We start from the raw sequence: 22,699 nt of genomic DNA, 5'->3' as shown, positions 1-22,699 counted from the left end.
CGATAACTCGCTCGCCCGAACTTGTCCGATTCATTCCGAACCCGCCCGACGAAGTCGAGCAGGCTTCCCGAAACTCTCGGGTAGCCCGAAACGCTCGGGCCGCCCGATGTGTCATGAAGTATCGCGCGCCCGACTTTCTGCGACCCGACCCGACGATTCGGGCGCCCGACAATCGGGCGGCCCGCACATCCCTATTTACGACTAAATGACCCTTTCTTTACCTCGAGAACTATGGGTCATCCCTGTTGTAGTAATGTTTCGGCTTTTATTCAAATTTTAATATATGTAGTGTTTAGTGACCGAATCTCAAAGTATTTTTCGATCTCTTATAAATTGTTGATTTTACAGACATTTCAAAAAACGTGTCGCCCTTTTTCCATTAAATTCTAAGACTAGAACTCCCAAATCGACGATATGACCTTCCAATAACGAATACAATTTTTTTTATCTTTTATTCGTTATTTGAAATTTTTATTTAAACATATATATTGCAGACAGTACCTTGCAGACTGCAAAGCCGACAACATAAAATTCTGGTTTTGAAGTATATTTTATGAAACCCTAATTGTCAAGTAAATAATCACCACGTTCTCGTGGTTTTCATTGAGAAATGACACCTTTCTTGTAGAACATATTCAAGTCACATACAAACTCACATCTATACATAATCAATCAGAATTCTCCATTCTTCTGAAGGGTTCATTTTGAAGGGGAAATTTCAGGGAATGTGACCACATTTTTTCCAACATGTGAATCACTGGCTCATCATCGAAAAAAAAACGTAAAAAAAAATTTGTTTACACTTTCCTACACTATAAAGTTACTTGTCATGGTCGAAAACATTATTTTACAACAGCCGTATCCTTTCTAAATTAAACAAAAAGGAGTGTAGCTGAAGTGGAGAAACAGTTCCGGTGATAATAATTCGCAAGCGAAGCCCGTTCATCGACAATGTACGCAGAAATTGCAAACTTCGCCTGTAATTTCTAAAAATAGTCCTCAAGCTGCAAAAAAGAAATTATTGCTAAACCTCTTCTACTGTCACATGGACAACAACATATTTCATTCTAGTTAGTTACTGGAATATAACGGATATTTCGAAGCAACCTGGCGTTACGAGACGCGTAGCGACACGTACAAGGGTCAGAAACCTTTTCAGACTATCGCTTCAATATAGCAACGAGCAGTTTATAAATGGTCAATTGTGATTCCCAAAGGTTCAATACATGTCTGTACAGAGCCCAAATTTCGAATTTCCACCTCATCGGGGAGTAATTAACAATATTCGGCAGCATGCCGCCGGTCGCGAGGCGTACGAAACAAGCCTGACGTTACGAGCCGCGTAGCGGCAAGTGCAAGGGTCAGAAACCTTTTCAAACTATCGCTTCAATATAGCAACGAGCAGTTTATAAATGGTCAATTGTGATTCCCAAAGGTTCAATACATGTCTGTACAGAGCCCAAATTTCGAATTTCCACCTCATCGGGGAGTAATTAACAATATTCGGCAGCATGCCGCCGGTCGCGAGGCGTACGAAACAAGCCTGACGTTACGAGCCGCGTAGCGGCAAGTGCAAGGGTCAGAAACCTTTTCAAACTATCGCTTCAATATAGCAACGAGCAGTTTATAAATGGTCAATTGTGATTCCCAAAGGTTCAATACATGTCTGTACAGAGCCCAAATTTCGAATTTCCACCTCATCGGGGAGTAATTAACAATATTCGGCAGCATACATATCGTACATACGTAAACCTGTACTATCGATCTGCATTATCGACCGTATTCTATCGCAACGTACAGTGTTTGCCGCGGAGAGACCGTGGCGCTAGTAACCTGAACCGCAAAATTGTGCCTTTTTTTCTAGTCATTTTACGTCTTAAATAAGTAAGTAATCAATTAAAAATGCATACCACCGTGTTTGTACATGTCTTCGCTATGTCTGTATAGAGCCCTTTTTTCGATACGAACACTAAATCTCGCGAAATTAAGAGAATCTCTCAGCGGCAGCCATCTTGTGACGTCATACTTGCTTCAGAATTCGAATTTTCTGCCGAATATTGTTAATTACTCTGCGATGAGGTAGAAATTCGAAATTTGGGCTCTATACAGACATAAATTGGACTTTTAGGAAACACAAGTGACCACTTTTAAACTGCTCATTGCAATATTGAAGCGATAGTTTGAAAAGGTTTTGACCCATGCATAAGCATATGGATTTCAAACCCTGCCGGCCCCCTTAAAAGCTGACAACGCAGTAAAATCTAGCTTCCTCGTCACACACCTCTTGTGTTGCAACGTCAATCAAGTTCCCTTTCTGATTCATAATAGAATACGACGATAGCTCCATCTCATATTCATCAGTCAGCTACACATTTGTAGGTAATACCATTTCTGTGAAGGAAACTGTACGGCAGATACCGACCACCGAATCTTGAAAAGTTACGTGACTATCCCGGTCTCTTAATATGTACTTTATAAATGTAATGTATACACAAATAAATTTATTGTTTAGAACTGTATTGTTATTGTTACAGGATGACATAATTTTGTTTCTATTATTGATTAACTACATTGCTTTTAACAATAAGAAAAGAAATAAATAAGATTTCGTTATATGAATTATATGTGCACTATGAAAATTTTCATGAACATAACAAAACAAATGTTTTAATAACTTACTAAAAACTACAAAGCCAAGCTTTGAACGTAACTTCGTTATATATAAATATATAGCTTCAAATCACTAGATATTTGAAATTTTAACACTGTAACGCGACGAGGAACAATAAAGCGTAAAGACCCCTCGACCCCCCCCCCCCCCCCGATGTAACAGAAGAATTGCGCCGAGACAGCGTGAAATACCGGTAGATTACCGCGGAGCGAGCATTTTTGCTACACCTGTGGGAGAGGACGAGGTAAAAGACCACGGCCGCCCACACGATGGGAGAGTACGAAGCAATGCTATCGGACGCCCAGCAGCCCAGGAGAGGACAGGGGTTGCACCGGGACGCCTCTCTGGATACATGGGAGAGAACGGCCATGAAGGCCGGCCGCCCGCCGAGACGAAAGAACAGGGTAGCTTCCTGGCCGCCTGAGAATAGGGACGCCTGATTCCTCTGTACGTTTCGGAGAGGGCGGCCATGAAGGCCGGCCGCCGAATGGACATGAGAAAACCGTCGTACCCCCAGAGGGAAAGTACGGTTCAAATAAACCGGACGCCCGATGGTGGTATCGCGTATTATATATCTTTTCACAAAATATTCGTTGCTAGCTTTCTCTCTCTCTCTCTCCCGAAAGAAATCTATTTTATAACAAAACCTATCTCTCATCATGTGTATTAACATTTTGGAAAATATATCCTGTGTTCCGTCGCAAGGAACGATTCAAGTGGTGCTTGCCTTCGGACAATTATTTATGATACGCTCGTGACTAAGTGATCACTTTCAGCGATTAGGCACGGTGCAACATGTGACGACCATTCAAGTCACAGACTGTCTTTCGTTTGTTTTCAGTTCCTATGGTTATGGGACGTCATAAATTAAGTCCCACGAAGGACCACCCAAACAAAAAGGCACTGTTCAAAAGTGTCGAGGGTCAGCCTTGTTGAGAGCTTACGCTCTCCAGGGCAAGGCCCATTCAGCTCACCTAAACAGGGTGACAATCAGTCAAGGATGCGCTGATTGGGTAACGCAACATTCAGCAGAACCAATCAGTGCATTTCCTCTTCCATGAGGATCGCCTAATACATAGAGGCGCCTCACGAGTCGGAAGAACTGAAAATCGAAATAATTTCTCGAGTTTTACTAAAACCGGGACACGTTCGGTTCTGAATCGAATCGCAAACGGATTACATCGGCCCATATCCAGCACTATTCACACGGATGTCTAGTTACATGGATCGCATCGGCCGATATCCAACGTTATTCGAAAACGGATCTCCAACAATCAAGATCCGACGCGAAACGCTCTCGAGATCGAAAACAATCACACGAGACGAACCGACGCGTCTAAGGCAGGGCCTGATAGATCAGCCTTACTGACGAGTCCTCTAGCAGGTCTGAGACGAAACGCGATTCCGACTAAATTTAATCAATCAAATCTTGAAACGGCTGTCCAAGATTAAGTTGGCGGACAGTAAACATCGGCAATATCGGGAGTGACGCGTCCGCGATCCAACCGGGCCCAAGATTTACGACCTTGGGCGGAACAATCGTCCGCGTATCACGTCCAAAATCCGCAACCGAACATCCTGTGTGCCCAGATTCTCCGATTCCTATTATTCCACAAACATCCACCGCAAACCTTACGTTACAACACCAATTATTACTATATTTGTTAACAATAAATACAAGATTCGTTTTGACATCAGCTACAACAATACATAATAAAACATACTTAGTGGCATTTAAAAGATTAAGGTGACCATAATTTTTTATTAAAAAAAATGTTTTGTAATTTTTTCTATTGAGATTTATAGATAACTGAGTATCGATTAACTTTTGTTGCAAACATTTTTCTGCCAGATTATCCGAAATATTCAAAACCTACCCAGACGCGTTCTTTTGGGTCACTCACTGATGATGGGCCCAACGGAGTTGGGCATTATTTAGATAAAAAATTATTTAAATAACGATTCGAATAAAAGATATTTTATCTTTATTCGTTATTCGAATCGGATTTATTCAAACTTCGAATAATTTTTTCATCTTTTATCTGTATCTTTTATTCGAAGGCTTTGAATAAATCTTCGAATAACTTTTGCCAGCCCGAATAAACGGCGAGGAGGTCCGACGAGCGCCGAACTTCAAAGACCCAGTGACTGACAAACGGCATACAATGTAAGCAGATGGAGGATCGAGCATTATTGGCAATTTATGTTTTTATATTTTTAATCAGAATAATATTGTTAATACAAATAAGCTTTATAGCTTCGAATAAAAAAAATTATTTTTATTCATCGGATAAATTCTCGTCGGATAAAATTATTTATTCGATAATCGTCGAATAAAGATACTTTCCTTGTTCGAACCTTCGAATAACGAATAAAAATGTTTTATCTTTTATTTGTTATTCAAAATTTTTATTTAGATAAATATTTTTCCCAACTCTGGGACCCAATGCCCCAATGATTTCGACACTCTAATCTCTTCGGTAAGAAAACCTAGGTTCAAAAAAATTATATCGAAATTGTACACTACTTTCAATTGAGAAGAACCTAATGAGCCGTGCCGAAGAATGCCAGGAAAAAGAACTCTGGAAATTCCGTTGCAGAACGGAACAAGTATATACATTTAATGGAAATTGAATACGGAAAAGTAGGATTGGAATAAACGAACGTCAGAAATTAGAATTAATTTAACGTTATAAAATATATTATTTATATTTGAACCTTCTGCTATCAAATACAATTTTCGAAAGGACGGAAAATTATTCAAAAGATTGTCAACAAAAATTTTAATGACAGTTGTTATGCGAGGTTCCATATTCGTTACAAGTTGCGGAGTGTCTGTTATTATCGATAAACAATTGTTTTAAAACTATGATAGCAATATAATGGTAAAAGATCAATTAAATCTGAACTTCTGTATGCTTTTACGATATAACGATAAGTCAGAACAGCAAGAAACAAAATTTTATACAGATTTACTGTTCATAATTAATAAATTTTTGTACAACTTATGAAAATATTTGGGAAAAAGGACTAATAATTGTATACATAATATGAAATGTTAACATATAATAACAGACACTCCGCAACTTGTAACGAATATGGAACCTCGCATAACAACTGTCATTAAAATTTTTGTTGACAATCTTTTGAATAATTTTCCGTTCTTTTGAAAATTGTATTTGATAGCAGCAGGTTCAAAGAAGCCAACAACAGTTTATATGAATAAATTTCAAGATAATCAATTTTCAACAACAATTATTATTTTGTTTACTATCAATAAATAAAAGTTTGTTTATATAAATTGACAAAGCATTTATTCAGCTTTAAAATGTGTATAGAAACAGAAAGCATTGTATTTAAACAGAGATGAAATATTTAGGTTGAATTAATCATGTAATGGCTCGTTTCGTTTAATTTTCCAGAATTGCGACTGTAACTTGGAAAATAGCCGAAATACGTGCTGTGCATTACACGACAGTAACAGTAAATTGGCAACTATGCGATGAGTATTCTCGAATGTGATTTGGCAACTACGCCTTCGATACCTGTAATTGAATATAATTCCTAAACTCACCACTCTAAATCGTAGAAGGCATACCAAAACCTGTGATTTTTTGAACAGTTGATATTTCAGAACATGAGACATGAAGTCCCATAAGTTGATAGGTCTATCCTTATACCTCGTCTGTGGTGCAACATTGTATCAGAGAAAAACATTTTCTCAGCCTTCTTGTCCCTATCCGTCTATATGTTCCGGGTTTGGGATATTTAACGAGTAGGGTAATTTAGGTTTCCAGCGTACACTATGGATTTCGTCTAAATGTCCCTCGCCAGAAACGCGAAAGGGACTTATGTCGGGAATTCACTGTACATATCTATAAAAACCACGTCTATAAAGGTAGACGTTCCGTTAAAGAACGGAAATATGTTTTTTTTTCTCGAAAAGTGTTAAGATATGTATATCGCAAGTTGTTTACTTTAGGGTCAGATTATACTAGGCAGGTCAGACATTGAGGGTGTATCTAGCGTTTATACAACCTCAGTATCAAACCTGCCTAGTATAACCTGACCCTTAAGCGTAAGTTCACGGAGCACCAGTGTTCCGCGGAAAAACAAAAAAGCAAAAATAACTGCTTTTAGTTTTGTCGTCTTTACATGTACTTATGTACTTATGTACTTATGTCGGCTTTTATCGGATTTTGTAACAGATATCTACTTGAACATAGAGCGTGTGTGCAAACAGTTAAATGACAACGTTATTGTTAGGGTCGCGTTGAAACATTGTAATTGCGCGCGCACCAACTGTTGCGAGCGGCGTCCAACGACAGACCTGGCAAAAAAAGACAGTAGACATGTTTCCTTCAGTCTAAAATAACAATATCGATGAAATAATTCTTATTATAACACAACATTTAGCATTATTAGAAGAAAACATTGCGAAATACTTTCCCGCATTGAATATCGAAAATTATGATTGGATACGAAATCCATTTTCTGCAGTCGACACATCAAGTTATGAGTTTTCGTTACGAGAAGAGGAAGAATTCATTACGTTGTCAACAAATCGTACTCTCACAATAAAATTTTCCGAAGTAACAGTTGAAGAATTTTGGATTTCTATAACAAAAATTCTATAACAATTTTCAACATCGTACTTATGCGAGCTTGGTTTTTCAATATTAACGAATATTAAGACAAAGAAACGAAAAAGGCTGACAAATATAGAAGAGGAAATGAGAGTAGCTATTTCACACACAAGATCAGATATTGAAAACATTTGTAAAAGTCTCCAGGCTCAAATATCCCATTAAAAATTTTCTTTTTTTTTTAAATTTCATTTACTGATTGTTATTTGCTATTGGCTATTATGTAAACTGTTATGTATGTGATTTTTATTTATTATACAATATAAAAAATATATATTGCACAGTAACAGTATATACATATACTGTTTTATTTTACGACTGTGCTCCTCAAAAATCTTATAAAATTGTAAGTCTTCAGTGATTCTGAAAAGGTCAAGAACCACTGATGTATAGAATGAAGACAGTTATGTACAAGTATGTACAGAGTAAACCATATAAAATGCTATATAGAAGCTCTTTCCTCCGAAACCATAGTCAATATCAGTTTATTTATTTTCTTAATTCAGTGAAATAAGAAAACTGACTATTTGATGTGCAAGACATATTTTTAATATGGCTGTAATTTTTGTTTATTTCGTAGACATAATTAAAGAGTTATGACGATGTCTGTATTTTTATGAATTGTGATCCAAACACCGATTTTAAGAAATTAAAAACGCGGACTTTACTCGAAATCCAATATTTAACCTTTAGAGGGCTGGGATGGCTACTATATGTAGCGGCCAAGGACAAACTTGGGAATTTTATGGAACATGTTGGTTGTACAAAGAAAATTCAAGTTTCGATGGAAAAATGTCGGCCCTCTAAAGGTTAAGATAACCAGCCAACCAGTGTCTTTTCTCCAAACATAAACACTCTTTATACAAATCCCTTGGAAGAACAGAGCTCATTACATCACTTATAAACATTAAGAAGTATAGGTATATGTACCATTTTAATATTTTATAAAATGATTCTTAACCGAGAAACATAATCATTCTGATTATCTTACGACACGTTCGCGAAGTTTCCTTTGAGAATAAATTCCCATCTTCTCGGTAAACCCCATCGTAACGAAGGACCATATTAATTTTTCCTTTCAATAAATATACAAGGGGTCCATTAACCTAATAAACCAACTGTACTAACTGAGGAAATTGTTTTTAGCAACAAATCTTACATAAACAATGGACGGCTTTGAATCTGCAAATTACCGAAATATAGAACAAAATATTGACACAACCAGGGTTAAAAATAATCTTGACTATTATCGAGTACGGTCACGCACGTCTATCAGTGTGCATAGCACACGAAGAAGTGTGCATTTTGAGTAATACGTAAATACGTGTATAGTATATCAACGTCAAATGCAAATTTACTTTCATAAATCAATAATTTACCAAAGGCTAATCATCTCTCGCCGAACGTTTCTGTTTGTTTTATTTATATTAATATTTATATCATTTATATAATTTATACTACATAATTTATAAAAATTATACTATACTATGGTATACGTATATCTTTTACTTGCAGTTTTCATCACAGAACACTGTATGTGTTCACCAATGCGACGTCAGGAAATATAGATCCACAAAAATCGCAATACTTTCATGGAACTGTAAGCTCCAAAAATTTAAACATAATATTATTTACGAATATCATTTAAATCTACGTACAATTATATTTAAAAATATTTTCTCGGGGAAGGTAAAACCCATTTTACGTCTGAAGAGCAAAAAATCATTTTGAATAACAATTCGTCTAATGTGATCTACCAATCATATTTATTCGTACGTTCGGTAGATCAATGTTTCAGAAATTCCGCACGTTAAAATCACATGCACTTGTGGATTCTGCAAAGTTGTGTGATAGAAACACAGCTTTTATAGAAACGATATTCAAATTCCTCTCGAAATTGGTATATCAAATTATTCGTTGGCATCGACGATACACTTAATTAAAAGCTTGCACAGAAATCAGTGTCATTTCTTGAAACGAGGCTAAGGGGTAGCCAAGCCCTTATTCGTATTGACGGGGAAGAAATGAGGGGTCGAACTTAAACGTAGAAAATATAAAATCGAAATGACAGAAAACTCACTCGTCTATTTCCTGTTCCTCCAGCAAAAGACTCATATTTACACTTTCACGAGTTGATTTGCTGCACAGTATGAGCCGAGTGACAAGAAACTTGATTCTCGTTACTGTAGAAGTGAAATCCTTTCAATGATCCTCCGTAGAACTAGAATTGCAGAAATGATGGGCTGGAACTATCACGTAGCGCGCGCGCGGTTTCTCCTCATCGCACCACGAACCATCCTTTTCTCAATAACGACATTTTCGCCTTAATACAATAGCGTGCACGCTTGGAAATGCGCCGTTAGGCAGTCCACTTTTTCATTGGTCCATAGTCAACGCCATATTCTGGTAGAGCGGTTAGGGAAACATTCGTAGCAGAGATATCCTCTCTGGTATTACAAAAATAGGAATTATAACAAAATCAATTTTGGTTAGAAAATATATAGTGATAGTTTTACATACTTTAAACCAATGCTCTACTTTCTTTGCAATTATTGAATGCGTACACATATTTAATATTCTTGTCTTTTCTTTCTTTTAAAATAAGTACTTGCAAAGTTAAGAAAATCAGCCTGGTTGTGCTTGCATTCTTTTTATGTTTATATAAATAAGAATTCACTACATTTTAACCATTTAACTTGAAGTTAATTCCCAGTAAGCAAAACGCCGGTAAATTGGACCAACGTTTGCACAACACGACCGCGGTTGGTCTACCCCAGTCTACCCTAAGGGTGCGTGTCTATTTGAGAGTAAAACTGTCGCGAGTTACTCTCAAGAGTAAAATTCGCCAGTGTTTTATTTTGCACGAAAGGAATAGCACTCTCCGATAGCATTTGAGAGTGCGTATTAAAGTACACCAATATTTATAACTATATATGGTATACATTTTGTGAACTCTCGGAATAGTTTGGAGTTGTGATACATAATAATTGAAATATTTATACTGGTTTTAAGAAAATATAAGTATGGAGCAAAGTAAAATCATCTTTGAATTAAGATGCAACATTTGAAAATGAATGAAAGGATATATAAGTTAATAGAAATTCGAAATAGACAAAATTATTGGTACGAAGTCAAAGACGTTAAGTGAATACGTTGGAAGGTGGTTGGTTAAGTAGTTACTGAAGCGAAGAGATGTGCAGTTATAAAATCGTCTTAAGTTTTAAAAGTGGCGTACTTGTAAACACCCTTTGGTTACTCCAATTTTTGGTTTGCCATATTCATAGTATTGTATTTGAAGCATCAAAATTGTTATAGATATACAAATTAAGCATGAAGGAAATAAGGGTTTTACACAAAATAATTTCTTTTATACTTGATTTATTTCTTAGGCTTCCAGAATGTGGCATGTGACACCAATTATGGCTAAATAGTTTATGCTTAGATGAGTGGACTAAAGAATGTGGTACGTTCAGATCATTTTAGGAGTCTGGATTTTGACAGATCCTCCTGAATATCTACAAGATTAAAACCACATGCTATACCTTACATATGTAACATTTTATCATGGATGTCATATTATATCTTCTGAAATATGGAATTATCAAATGAAGAGAGGGGTCTGTGTTAATTTTCTTCTGTATATTTCTGTAGCTGTAAATGGAGACTCGGAACAAAGCATTTGTTTGTTTCATTTCAGTTCACTTCATATAAATCACATACATAACATTATCACATTGCATTATACTTCATCTGTAATAATACAGTAATGTTATAGAAATATTATTGTTTGTAGTTTTCTTCAGCATTGAAAGAAGGACCCAGCAATTCAGATATATTTGTTGCATCTGTAGAAAGTCCAAAAGCGTACTCCCAATGTTTTCTGTGCTGAACCATTTTCTCTAGAAAATACAGAGAGTTAGGTCTCCATCAAAAAGTGAATGTGTAAGTCTCTGTTGTGTTCACATGAAATCTCAATTGATATGCATTATTCTAATATATGAAAATATGTCTTATTTTGTTACAGGTGCAGACACTATTACAAACGAGAGACGAATCAGTCCATGTAAGAATGCAGTCTATTGATAAATATACATTTATGTCTCCGCAGAAGATATTCCACTCACTGACTGAACAGGAATTGCTGAAGCAGTTTCACATTTTCAAGTAACAATATAATTTAGTAACTGTTAATAATCGTGGCAGATTAATCGTTCCATCACAAGATGTGATTGATATATGTCGTGTATGTTATTAATACATTTAATAGGTTATTAAATTGTACATACTGCAAGATAAGTTACATAATTTGTCATATATGCAAAATACTGTTTTGCGGCAGCTAAATATTTATAATTTATTTTTAAGTATCACAGAGCATAGTAACAATCAACCTCCATTGTATAATCCTAAGATACATAACTAAAGGACACTATTACAATAAACTAGTTCTATTTTCTGGCAACTAAATATATTGTGTTTTTATTAATCCGATTCATTACAGTTCGTGTACAGTGGAGTCTGGACATTTCATTTCGCTTCTAACGACTCTGTTAATTTGTTTATTTATTTAACAGCATTCGTGTACTTTGGAGCAAAGCGAGCAAAAGGTTATGAAGATCATTACAATGAACATCACAAGTTTGAAATTTATTTTTGACTTCAGTAAAAGAAAACGAACTTGCCGAATTTTTAAATATGTGTTTTAATCTAATATTTTATTCTACATGAATTGAGATATCAATTTCTGCAAAATGCAATCTACAAACTGCAGAATATTTTGTTGATGTCCAATTTTTACAAGGAATAGCAGTCATCCATTTTTTCCGTAATTGCTCGGCTTTACAGTACTATCATAATTTTCCTTATAATTGGGAATACAACAACGCCGTGGCACTATTAACTAATAAATATTGTTGCGGACGTAAATGCGTGCGAATCTCGGCGGCGGAAATGCGACGACACAGGTGTCCGAATGCATGGTCAAGCCAAGCGAGTAAAGGTAGACGCAAGGCGTCTACCTTAGGCCGCTAAAAACCTCAACAAATGGAGGGAATATTCCCTGATATGAAGGTTTAACGAGCACGGGGGGACCGAAGAGTCCACCCGGGGCCGTCAGGCTACTGGAAGAAGCCACGAGATTCGCTAAGCGCATGAGGGGGAGAACAGATGTTTAGGAAAAACAAAGAGTCGGGAACATCTCGGGTACCGACCCCTCATTGAAATCCGCAGGTATGCGACGACATGCCGGGGTTCCGCGAAAAAGGGATTAAAAGTTTCCAGGTGATAAGGCGACCGCGCGCCGAAGGCTACGTTTTTGTGTTGGATTGTGTGCACCATGGAGGGGACTCAGTTGTCGAGGATCCTCGGGCTGAGTGGGGGATTCTCGGGCTGCGGATTCAGTATTGTGTCAGCAGGCAACGAACGAGCAACAATATTTGTACACGAACAAATATAGTACTTGGGAAAAGAACTATGTAAAATAATTTTTCCAAAAACTCTGTATGTATATAATAAATATAATTTTGTAAAAAGGCTATAGCCGGGTTTGGGGGTCAAATCTGCCCTGGAAGGGATTTTATTCCAATTTGCGCCATTCGATAGCCTACCAAGAAAGATACCTTTCAGCCAAGTTTTAGTCCTATAGCTCATCTGTAAGGGTAGTAGTTATAGATGAAAAACGAAAATGCAGTTTTTGGCCCATTTTCCCCATTTAATGACAATTTAAAATTCTGACAAAATCTGACACATTTCGGACACCAAACCACATACTTCGAGTCGTTTTCAGATTTTTCCGTTGCAAACTCTGGCTGTAAAAATCGAAAAACACGAAAAAAATCGAAAAAATGCAGATTTCATATGGAAATCGAAGAGTGACTAGAACAGAATTAATTTAACAATAAGATATTGTCCTAAGTATTATGCTCAATTTTTTTCGTAGGAAAAAATTAAAACTACTTTTTTCGGCGTTTTTTCCGTGAAAAACTAAGTTATAATTATCGTAAAAATATATTATGTAATATTAAACATCCCTAAGTTCAGAGAAACATTGTGCAGACTTTAAAAATTGCGTAGTACAAAAAACGAAAATTATACTATGTAGGGTATATCCCAATATTTCGAAGGTACTTGTAACGGCGCCGGTTGGTGCAGTATCTATGGTCTCCGACTGTGGAACCGCTGAAGAATTTTTGGACCAGGATGGAATCCCGCCCCGGGCCAATTTTTTTTTCTCTTTAATCAGATGTTTTTTCGATTTCTAACCATATGATTGTTGTTACGCTATTGTAAAAACATTTTTTAACTATGTTTAAACTATTTTTTAATAATTTTCTGGAAAAATATTTTTGGAGTACTTTCGGCCTTTAGTCATCTACGGGCTGTATTACTTATCTACTTAACATTTTTTTATATGGAATAAGGGATTGATTATTTTTGTGACAGAAAATATATACATGAAGTATTATTAGGAATAATCTGTAATAATTATAGGTGGATTGGTATGCAGTGGAATCATGTATGGCGTTTTCAGTCTTCGTCGCCATCTTCGTCAATTGTCGGTGTTATTTGGTCATTATTGAAAATTCTAGTGAGCATCTCTGCTGGCCGAACTATGTCTGTGTCGTATCGAGCATAAGATAAATAATAAATGATAGCAGCTACATGTGAGCAACATCCAATAGTGCGATTACCATTAGCACATTCACAACAATACCGTTTTATACCGGAATGACCAGTTGAGTTTGGTATATAATCTATGTAGATTTTACTTCGAATTTGACAATATTATTATTTTCTATTAAATAACGGACATTAATTTTATTATCGTATTCATCCATTATTTCGGCCAAATACGAAATAGCTTGAGATAATTGGTATGATCCCGTGAAAAGTATCTTTAAATCGTCTTCTGTCATTTCCGGAAAATCAAAAATATCGGTGGAAGATACGTTTTTAAACGGCGTGTTTCTGCGGTTCCAGTGTTGCGCTTCCAATTGTTGTGCTAAACTATTTATTACTTTATCTTCACTCAATATCCTGTCAGTTATGTCATCGAAAAGTGTGACATCAGAATTTAGTCTTTTGCCGAACTTATTATTTAGGAAGCATACAATCCTGAAATATGATTTGACTGTAGGAAGAAGTTTGTTGTCGAGCTGGTTGTGTAAAAGACCCAGCGAACTTTGGTAACTTTACGAGATGAATTGGACTTCTCAGTGGTTAGTTGAGAACGATTGCCTTTTAATGCAGGCATGAAAACATGAAACCCAGACTCTTCTAAGTGTGATTTAACAGCACGAAAACCGCGATCTACAATACAAAGGTCTCCCCGTTTCATAAGAGTTTTCAAGCCATTGGTATCTCCTACAACGATCTGCATGATTTCAGCATCATTCTGATTGGCATAAAAAGGTCCGAACATGTCAATGATATATCCATTTGTCGTGCAAACGGTAAAAGGTTTACATATAGGCACCTCCCAGCTAACATCATACCCCGAGGGAGGGGTTAACTGGGGGAGGTGTTTATTGTAGAATAATCTGCTATTGGCTTTAAAGGCTGTGGCTGCTTTTTCGAGTTGCTTTGTGATGTGTTCATTGCCTCTGAGAAGGTAGTCTATGTACACTCCTAGGTATTTGACTGATTTTTTGTGTGGGATTTTACATTTGGTTGCGGTTCCGGGTACTGATGTGTTTATTTGGAAGCTGTTGCCGCCAGCTTTGATTTTAGCGGATAGATAGCGGAGGGGTTTGCGGAGTAGGATTGTTTCACATTTTTGTGGATTTAGTCGGAGGTTCCAGGCGCTGTAATAGTTGTTTATTTTGTTAACGGTCGTTTCAAGATCTGATTGTACTTTATTTACTTGGTTGCTTGTGGTGTATGTTACGAGGTTATCTGCGAATGCCAGTACCGCTGCCCTATCAGGTTTGGTGAATTCGAACGCTTTCAGGAGATCGCTGGTGTAGATGTTGAATAGGATTGGGGAGTTGACGGTGCCTTGTTGTAGTCCTTCTGTTATGTGGAATGTCAGTGTCGATATTGTCTTTCCGTCCCAGGTTACGAATTTTTTGTCTGTTGTCATGTCCAGTATCGTGTGTATGAGCCATTTTGGGAATTCTTTACGGTGTAGTTTAAATAGGAGGCCGTTGAGCCAGACCGAATCAAAGGCTTTTTCTAGGTCTAGTAGGGCTGCGCCTACTAGCTGGTTGTTGCTGATTCTATTGTTGATGTCGGAAATGAATTTGTGTATGGCGTGGGTAGTTGAGTGTTTGTGTCTGAATCAGAATTGGCAGTCTGGGATGATGTTGTGAATTGTGCAGTGTTGTGATATTTTGTTGTTGATGATGGCTTCGTAGATTTTGCTTAGGCTTGGTGTTAGACTGATTGGCCGGTAGCTGGAGGGGTCGGTCGGGTTTCTGTTTTTCTTTATTATTGGGAGAACTTTGGCTGTTTTCCAAATTTTCGAGAAGTAGCTGTTGTTTATGGCGTTGTTAAATAGGATTGCTAGGTGGACTATTATTTTTTGAGGTAGATGTTTGAGCACTATCGGGGGAATTCGGTCTGTCCCAACGGAGGTTTTATTTGGAAGTCTTTTGAGTATATTGTTTACAATGAAGGGGTTGCAGAATGGTGAGATTTCGTCGTCTGTGTCGTCTGGGCTTTTGGCGTTGTTCTGTTCTGAGAACTGTGTGATAGCGGTCTTGTTGAGTCGGTTCGTTGCGAGTTCGTGTGATAGTGTGCGAGCCGTGTTGTCTACTATTTCTTTGAGTCTTGTCCCGTTGTTTAGGTGTCGGTGGGAGTTGATCGTTTGGTAATAAGCTCCTATGGCGTTGAGTTTGTCTGTCGGTGTGGTTAAGATGTACATGTCTTTTGCTTTTTGGAGGGTTGCGGTGTTGCATTTACTTCTGGATAGTATTAGGTTGTCGTTTTGTTTTATGTGGATGTCGTCTATTGTGGATGGTGGTTTGCGTCTGAAGATTGAGTTGATTTTCGGGAAGAAAGTGTCAGTATTTCTATGGTCGATTCGTTTGATCACGTTTGTCCAGTATTTGTTTATGGCTTTGGTGAATTCGGTGTGTAGTTTTTTTGTGAGATGTTTGTGGGTGTTTTTGGCTATTTTTGTTATAGTTAATTGCGAGTTGGGGTCTGTTAGGTGTAGTTTGTGTAGTACTGTTGTTAGTGTTTTTTTGTGTTTTTGGAGTTTGGTGATTTTTCTGTTGATATATATTGTAGTGTTGTTGCGCGTCTTGAATTGGGAAGTGTGTGTGCCTATTGCGTTCCGGATTGCTTCTGAGATGGTTAGCAGGTTGTTGTCTATGTCTGTGGTGGATAGGTTGCGGTCGGTAGGGATCGAGTTTGTGTAGCTCCGGTCTAGGTATTTTGTGAAGTTTTTCCATCTAGTGGCCCTGTAATTTAATTTTATGGCTTCTGGGTGAGCGGTTGTAGGGATGTTGGAGGGGAGTTCGAATCTCAATGATACGGCCAGGTGGTCGCTGTCGTAGGGCAGCGTACTGGCTTTCCCGTTGGTATTGTTCGTTAGTTCGAGCCTGGAATCTGCGAGGCAGATGTCTAGGAAACTTAGGCCCGGTTTGTATGTGGGGGTGGTGGTCGTAATTGTGTTGAGTCTGTATGTAAGGTTGTGTTCATTTTCCCATTTTTTAAAGTATCGTCCTGTCTGGTTGTTTGTTCTGTCACCCCAGTCCTTTCGTTTAGTGTTAAGGTCTCCGGCTATTATGTAGTAGTTGTTGTTATTGTGGAGTTTGAGAGATTGGTATAGGTGGTCAAGTGATGTTATGTAGAGTGATCTGTTGTCGTTTGTCGCGTATGCACTTAATATGTACAGTGTGTTGTTGTTTGTGGTCTTGATCTTTATGATTGTGCATTCTAGTATTTTATTGTCTGTTGAGGAGGGGGGGTGTATTGGTTCGTGTGTTATATTGTTTTTAATTAAAATTGCGGTTCCTCCGCCTTGAACTGCGTTGGGCCTATCTTTCCTGTATAGTTTATAGTTTTTGAATGTGAGGTTGTGTATGGGGTTGAGCTTTGTTTCTGAGAGTAGTACTATGTCGTGGTTGTGTGTTTGGAGGAATTGTTTTAGGTCGTGTCTGCGTGGGTGTGTGATTAATGAATTTACGTTTATCGTTGCCATATTTATGGTGGAGGGGGAGCTGACGGCGTTATTATTCATTTTGTTTTTCAAATAGAGTGTTTAATACGAATTCTATTTTTTCTGAATTTATTGCTACCTGGGTGGCTATTTGCTGCAGCTGTGAGGCAATGATTGTGGCTATTTCTGTGTTGAGGTTGTTGATCCATTCGTTGGGGAGTTGCGGGGTGGCTGTTTTCTCAGTTTGTTGCAGGATGGGTGTTCCGTCGTTTCTTCGTGGGTCGTTGGTGTGGGTTGGTTGCTGCGGTGTGCTGGATTCTCTGGTTGGCTGCTGGATTGATGGTGTACTTCTGACCATTTGAGATAATAAGCGGTCGCTTGTGACTGCTGTCGCTATTCTTTGAATTCTGTTGCTTGTTGTTAGTTTGTTTTGGTTCTGTGTGTCTTTTTTTATTTTGATGGCGAATTTTATGTAGGGGCAGCCTTTGTATGAGACTGGGTGCCCGTTTTGTCCGCAGTTGGCACATTTCAGGCTGTTCCGGTTGTGTGAGTGTGCGAGGAGACAGTTGCCTGGCCCGTGGTTTTTCGCTCATTTAACACAACGATATTCAAGTTGGCAATTTTTGCTCACATGCCCGAGTCGTTGGCATTTTTTACATTGGCACACCTGTTGCTTCCTGAGGTGTTCCCATTTTACTTTCTGGTATGCCAGTGCTTTTATTTTGAATATCGCTGCGGTCCGGCTTTCTCGGCTTAGTTGTACCAGGTGATGGTATTTATCGGGGTTTTGTTTATCGTATAAGAATTTTGTGATGTTGATTATTTGGGTTTCTGGCAGTTTGAGGTCTTCAATCTCGGTTTTGATGTCCTCTGTAGTGAAGTTTCCTTTGATTCCTTTTAATATAATCGATTTAGGTTTTAATTCTTTGGGGGTATAAGTGTAAAATTGCGTTTTTGTCTCGGTGAGATTGTCTGTTAATGCTTTGTGGTTCTGAAGGTTTTTGGTGTTTATTGTGTGGTTGTCCTTGTCGTTTTCTTTTATTGTGAAGTCCTGTTTTTTAATGTTCAGAGCCAGTGCGATGCGTATTATTGTCTCCATGTTTGTGTTGACTGTGTATATTGATGGGGGTGTGTAGGCTTTCATTTTGGGCTGTGTGCTGGTTGGCTGTGCGTTTGGGGTGTTTTTGTCCAGTTCGTTGTCACTGTCGACCGAGAGTGGCTGGTATTGGTTGGTAGTAGGTAGTGCCAGAGAGGATAGGAGAGTGCTCACGCCCGGGTTTTCGGCGTTCCCGATATAGTGCTGACATCTGCTCAGCCTTAGCATGGCACAGAACCGTGTCGTCTTTCCTAGAACAGAACCGTGTCGTCTTTTAGCATGACACAGAACCGTGTCGTCTTTCCTGGAACAAAACCGTGTCGTATTTCCTGGAAGAGAATCGTGTCGTCTTTTAGCATAAAACCGAACGCACATTATTTTTTTAACCAGGATTAGAACGTACAGCTTAATTGGTTTATATGAAATATCTAACTAACATGTAAATCTTGTGTACAAAATCTCTAATTAATATAAATTAAGAATAATATTAATTGTAATGATACGTATTTTATTTTTTTCCAATTTTGTAGTTGCAAACTCTAGTTGTAAAAAATGGAAAACCCGGAAAAATTCGAACAAATACAGATCTCATATCGAAGTTTAAAAGCGACCAACCTGAATATTAATCTAATAATGAGCTATTGTCATCAACACTATCTTAAATTTGTTCATATATTTAGCTACTGTTATTATTAATTTAAAAAAATTTTCTTTCCACCTCAGCACCATAAGATTTTTACTAGATGACTTTAAAAACACATTAGAACTATTTTTAAATAATTTTACTCGAAAACATTCTAGTTTGCTCTTTATTTCACCGTTCTACTAATTTTTTATGTGCTGCATTGCACTCTTTTACAACTCAATACCATGGTACCATCCATATTCAAGGAAGAACAATTTTTTGCGACGATCATTGAAAAAACAAAAGTGTTTCCTTCATTTCAGTCCTTTAGTGCGTTGGTGACGTTGCGCCCAGAACACCTACCTGTGTTCTGTGTCCCATCTGGAGTTTTATGGTACGCTAACAATCGCTCGTGGGTCGCAAGCCAGACCGTACAAGCGAATGCATCCACAACTTCCAGAGACCTGCCTCCAAACCTAATTAAAGGAAGGCTAAACATGCAGTGTGTACTAAACTCCTCAAAAGAGGCGGATTCCAGTCGCTCGTGTTATAAACCTCATTCGATACTTCATCGAAAGGGTGATCTTACATATTTCTGTAACAGTTCCAAGTGCATGCACTTTGTTCATGATACACTCTTTCTAATTATTAAATTCAATTAAATATTAAGTAAATCTTTCACGATGCTAACGGCCCTCGCAGAGATGGGCATTATTTGGGATAAAAAATGATTTAAATAAAAATTCGAATAAAAGATACTTTAGCTTTATTTGTTATTTGAAGGTTCGAATAAAAAAAAGCATCTTTATTGGACGAGTGTCGAATAAATAATTTTATTAGATGAGAATTTATCCGACGAATAAAAATACTTTTTTATATTCGAAGGTTCAAATTAAATTTTCATTTTTTATCTGTACTGTTATTCGGAGGGTACGACTAATTCTTCCGAATTTCGAATAATTTTCGTCAGCTTGAATAAGCGGCTTCGAGCCCCGTCGGCCCAGGCCCAGAAGCTCGTGCCACCTCGGTCGCCCAGCGGTGCAATAAACGGCAGCCGCGCGATCCGAGGCGAGAGCAGGTATATCGGTGTGAAACTACTACTAATCAAATTACAAAACTTCTTTATTTTTCATTATTTTTTTATAGCACTTCCATCAACCTATTTGTGGAGTTTTTCTGATTAAAATGACACTAAACACGATATAATTTGATCTGTATTGCTATTCAAACGCTTCGAATAATTTTCTTCGAATAATCTTTGCCAGCTATAAGCTGTTAAAATTTTTGTACAATTTGATTGTGTGGAGTTATACGTGTAGACAAAAGTATTTACTTTGATTGTAATTTCACTTACTTTAAAAATTAGCTTATCTTATTTAAATTGAAATGTAGGGAATTTAATATTATATTTTTCTAGAATTGTCTAGACATCATGATTGCCCATGCTCAGACATCATGTCTGGATCTGTTTTACGATCGAGTGAGACACTGTCATTTTTTAGTTATTTATTGGCATGCTTGGCCCTAAGAATTCGTTACGGGCTTGGGTACGGGTCTAGAAGCGGGAAGACAGACCAGCCGTACTCCACTCAATGACAATTCACACATCGCAGGCAGACACTAAGGAGAAAGGCGATGCAAGTTTCGGGGAAAGATCCTTGAACAAGGGATCTTTGTGCAGTATCCTGCGAGGCTTACGTGAGAAAATGAATTCACGGAGTCAGTAGGCGTTGCACAATTTACGTAAGGTTAATGATAGTTCAGTAAGTTAAATTACACGATATTAAGCAAGCCATATAGAAGATAATAATAACATCACTCTCCAAAAAATTATTATAATTTACCATATTTATATACCTTCTATGTGTATGTAACTCCGTAAGGAGTTAATGATATTATCGATTTATATGTAAGTTCATTCGAAACAAATTCGTCAAAATGCCGGAAATATTGTCGTTTAAGTTTTTCACGTGAAACGTGCATTATTTCAAATATTAATACAAATAAAGGTTACGCACATACTTGCCGAATATACCTAATGTAGTTATTAAAAAAATCAAATATATTAAAAATGACGTTATAAGTTACAAATGAAATACTATTATTACCATTATCTATTTCAAAAAGAACGCAGAGTTGAATCTTGGGTATTGCGATAACTCGCTCGCCCGAACTTGCCCGATTCTTTTCGAACGCGCTCGATGAAGTCGGGTCATGGGTCGTCCGAAAGGCTCGGACCGCTCGACGTGTCCCGATTTGAGTGCCCGATTCACGAGCCGGCTCGCACATCCCTACTGTGTCACATCTGGAGTTTTATGGCATGCTAACAATCGACATTGAGTTGCAAATCAGACCGTACAAGCAAACGCATTCGCAACTTCCAGAGGCCTGATTCCAAGGCTAAAAGGAGAGGCCACGACCTCCGGGTCACCGATTCTGTTGAAATTTTGCACACTTATAGATCTCGTTCTCCTGTTCACGAATATATACCATTATAGGGGCAGATACTCAATAGTTTTCGAGATATTGACGATTAAAGTTTCATTATTTCTTATATAATGCAGTATTTTTCCTAGGTTACAAGAATCGGTGTGGCACGACGATAGCGTACCAAGTTTTCAGCTGAACGACCAGGGTTCAAATCTTGCCGACTAATGCATTTTTTTTTATTATGTTTTATCATTGTCTATTTATATTATTAATTTCAATCGATTAAATTTCACGCATAAAATTGCATTTTGAATTATAAATAACATGTATTTATTTACTAACAACAGAATTATTTACTATTATTATATATTATTATTTATATATCAAATATATGTATTCAATTTTAAGAAGTCTTTATAAATATCCTGTATTCATTTTCCGGTTTCCGAACAAGTTACTGTTACGTTTGTGTGACTTATGTCACAAGTTCATCTACCTTTACTTGAACCAGTGCGGTCTTTTCTCCCTTTTATGTTATCGTAATTTCGAACGTTGATTGATACTGACGTCCTGTCTGATCCATGTTGATTATATAATTTAAATGGAATTGCTAGGTGATATATTTTACTACTTTCCGATAATTTTCGGCGGCCTGCTGTTTTATCAAAATGAAATCGGTACTTATCATTATATTGAAATTTAATCGATTTAAATTGATAATATAAATATACAATGATAAAACATAATAAAATTTTTAAAAAATGCGTTAGTCGTCAGGATTTGAACACTGGAACATATTTACTATATCTGTATTTCTATCGATATCTGCATTCCTATGTAATAAATGATTTTTTGCTTTTCCATCAATGATATTATTTCTTAACTTACACCGGATTATATCCCGCTTTGTATTAAACAATTTTTGGATATTATTCCGAAAGGCACCGATGGCCGATCGAGATGAAACTTAGTGGGTATGTAAAACTCAACATTCTGAACAACTTTTTCCTATACATGTAACCGCGACTCGGCCATAGTTTCGGAGATATTCCTATACGTGCACGTCCGAGGCGTGCGTATCACATTTCTAGCGGAAAAAACATAAACAGATCATTGTGTCGATTCC

General features: G+C 37.3%; 2 protein-coding genes and 2 long non-coding RNA genes across 7 annotated transcripts in view; 1 reads left to right on the top strand and 3 right to left on the bottom strand.

Annotated features, from left to right (window-relative positions):
* Nucleotides 1–9,604, bottom strand: part of LOC143356647 (uridine phosphorylase 1) — a 163,307-nt gene extending 153,703 nt beyond the window's left edge. The window contains exon 1 of the mRNA XM_076792527.1: nt 9,398–9,604. Within this exon, the coding sequence (XP_076648642.1) occupies nt 9,398–9,432 (35 nt within the window). The 5' untranslated portion in view covers nt 9,433–9,604. The remainder of the gene's footprint in view (nt 1–9,397) is intronic.
* Nucleotides 9,605–10,116: 512 nt separating this feature from the next.
* LOC143356652 (uncharacterized) lies at nt 10,117–11,778 on the top strand. 4 transcript variants are annotated; one of them, XR_013082710.1, is made up of 4 exons: nt 10,117–10,543; nt 10,707–10,780; nt 11,111–11,259; nt 11,342–11,778. It is a non-coding gene; the product is annotated as an uncharacterized LOC143356652 (long non-coding RNA). The 4 variants fall into 4 exon arrangements; XR_013082709.1 differs by having other exon boundaries at nt 10,117–10,554; XR_013082708.1 differs by having other exon boundaries at nt 10,118–10,780.
* Nucleotides 11,779–11,805: 27 nt separating this feature from the next.
* Nucleotides 11,806–12,846, bottom strand: LOC143356655 (uncharacterized). The gene is made up of 2 exons (XR_013082716.1): nt 12,765–12,846; nt 11,806–12,178 (listed from the first exon to the last, which is right to left on the bottom strand). It is a non-coding gene; the product is annotated as an uncharacterized LOC143356655 (long non-coding RNA).
* Nucleotides 12,847–14,413: 1,567 nt separating this feature from the next.
* Nucleotides 14,414–17,464, bottom strand: LOC143356358 (uncharacterized). The gene is made up of 3 exons (XM_076791972.1): nt 15,887–17,464; nt 15,634–15,788; nt 14,414–15,590 (listed from the first exon to the last, which is right to left on the bottom strand). The coding sequence occupies exons 1-3, from the start codon at nt 17,462–17,464 to the stop codon at nt 14,414–14,416; spliced, it is 2,910 nt and encodes a 969-aa protein (XP_076648087.1).
* Between the last annotated feature and the right edge of the window lie 5,235 nt (nt 17,465–22,699).

The sequence above is a fragment of the Halictus rubicundus genome, chromosome 8 (assembly GCF_050948215.1).
Source record: "Halictus rubicundus isolate RS-2024b chromosome 8, iyHalRubi1_principal, whole genome shotgun sequence".
NCBI classification, from domain to species: domain Eukaryota; kingdom Metazoa; phylum Arthropoda; class Insecta; order Hymenoptera; family Halictidae; genus Halictus; species Halictus rubicundus.
Note: the sequence above shows the minus strand (reverse complement) of the source record. Positions and strands in the feature narration are given on the sequence as shown.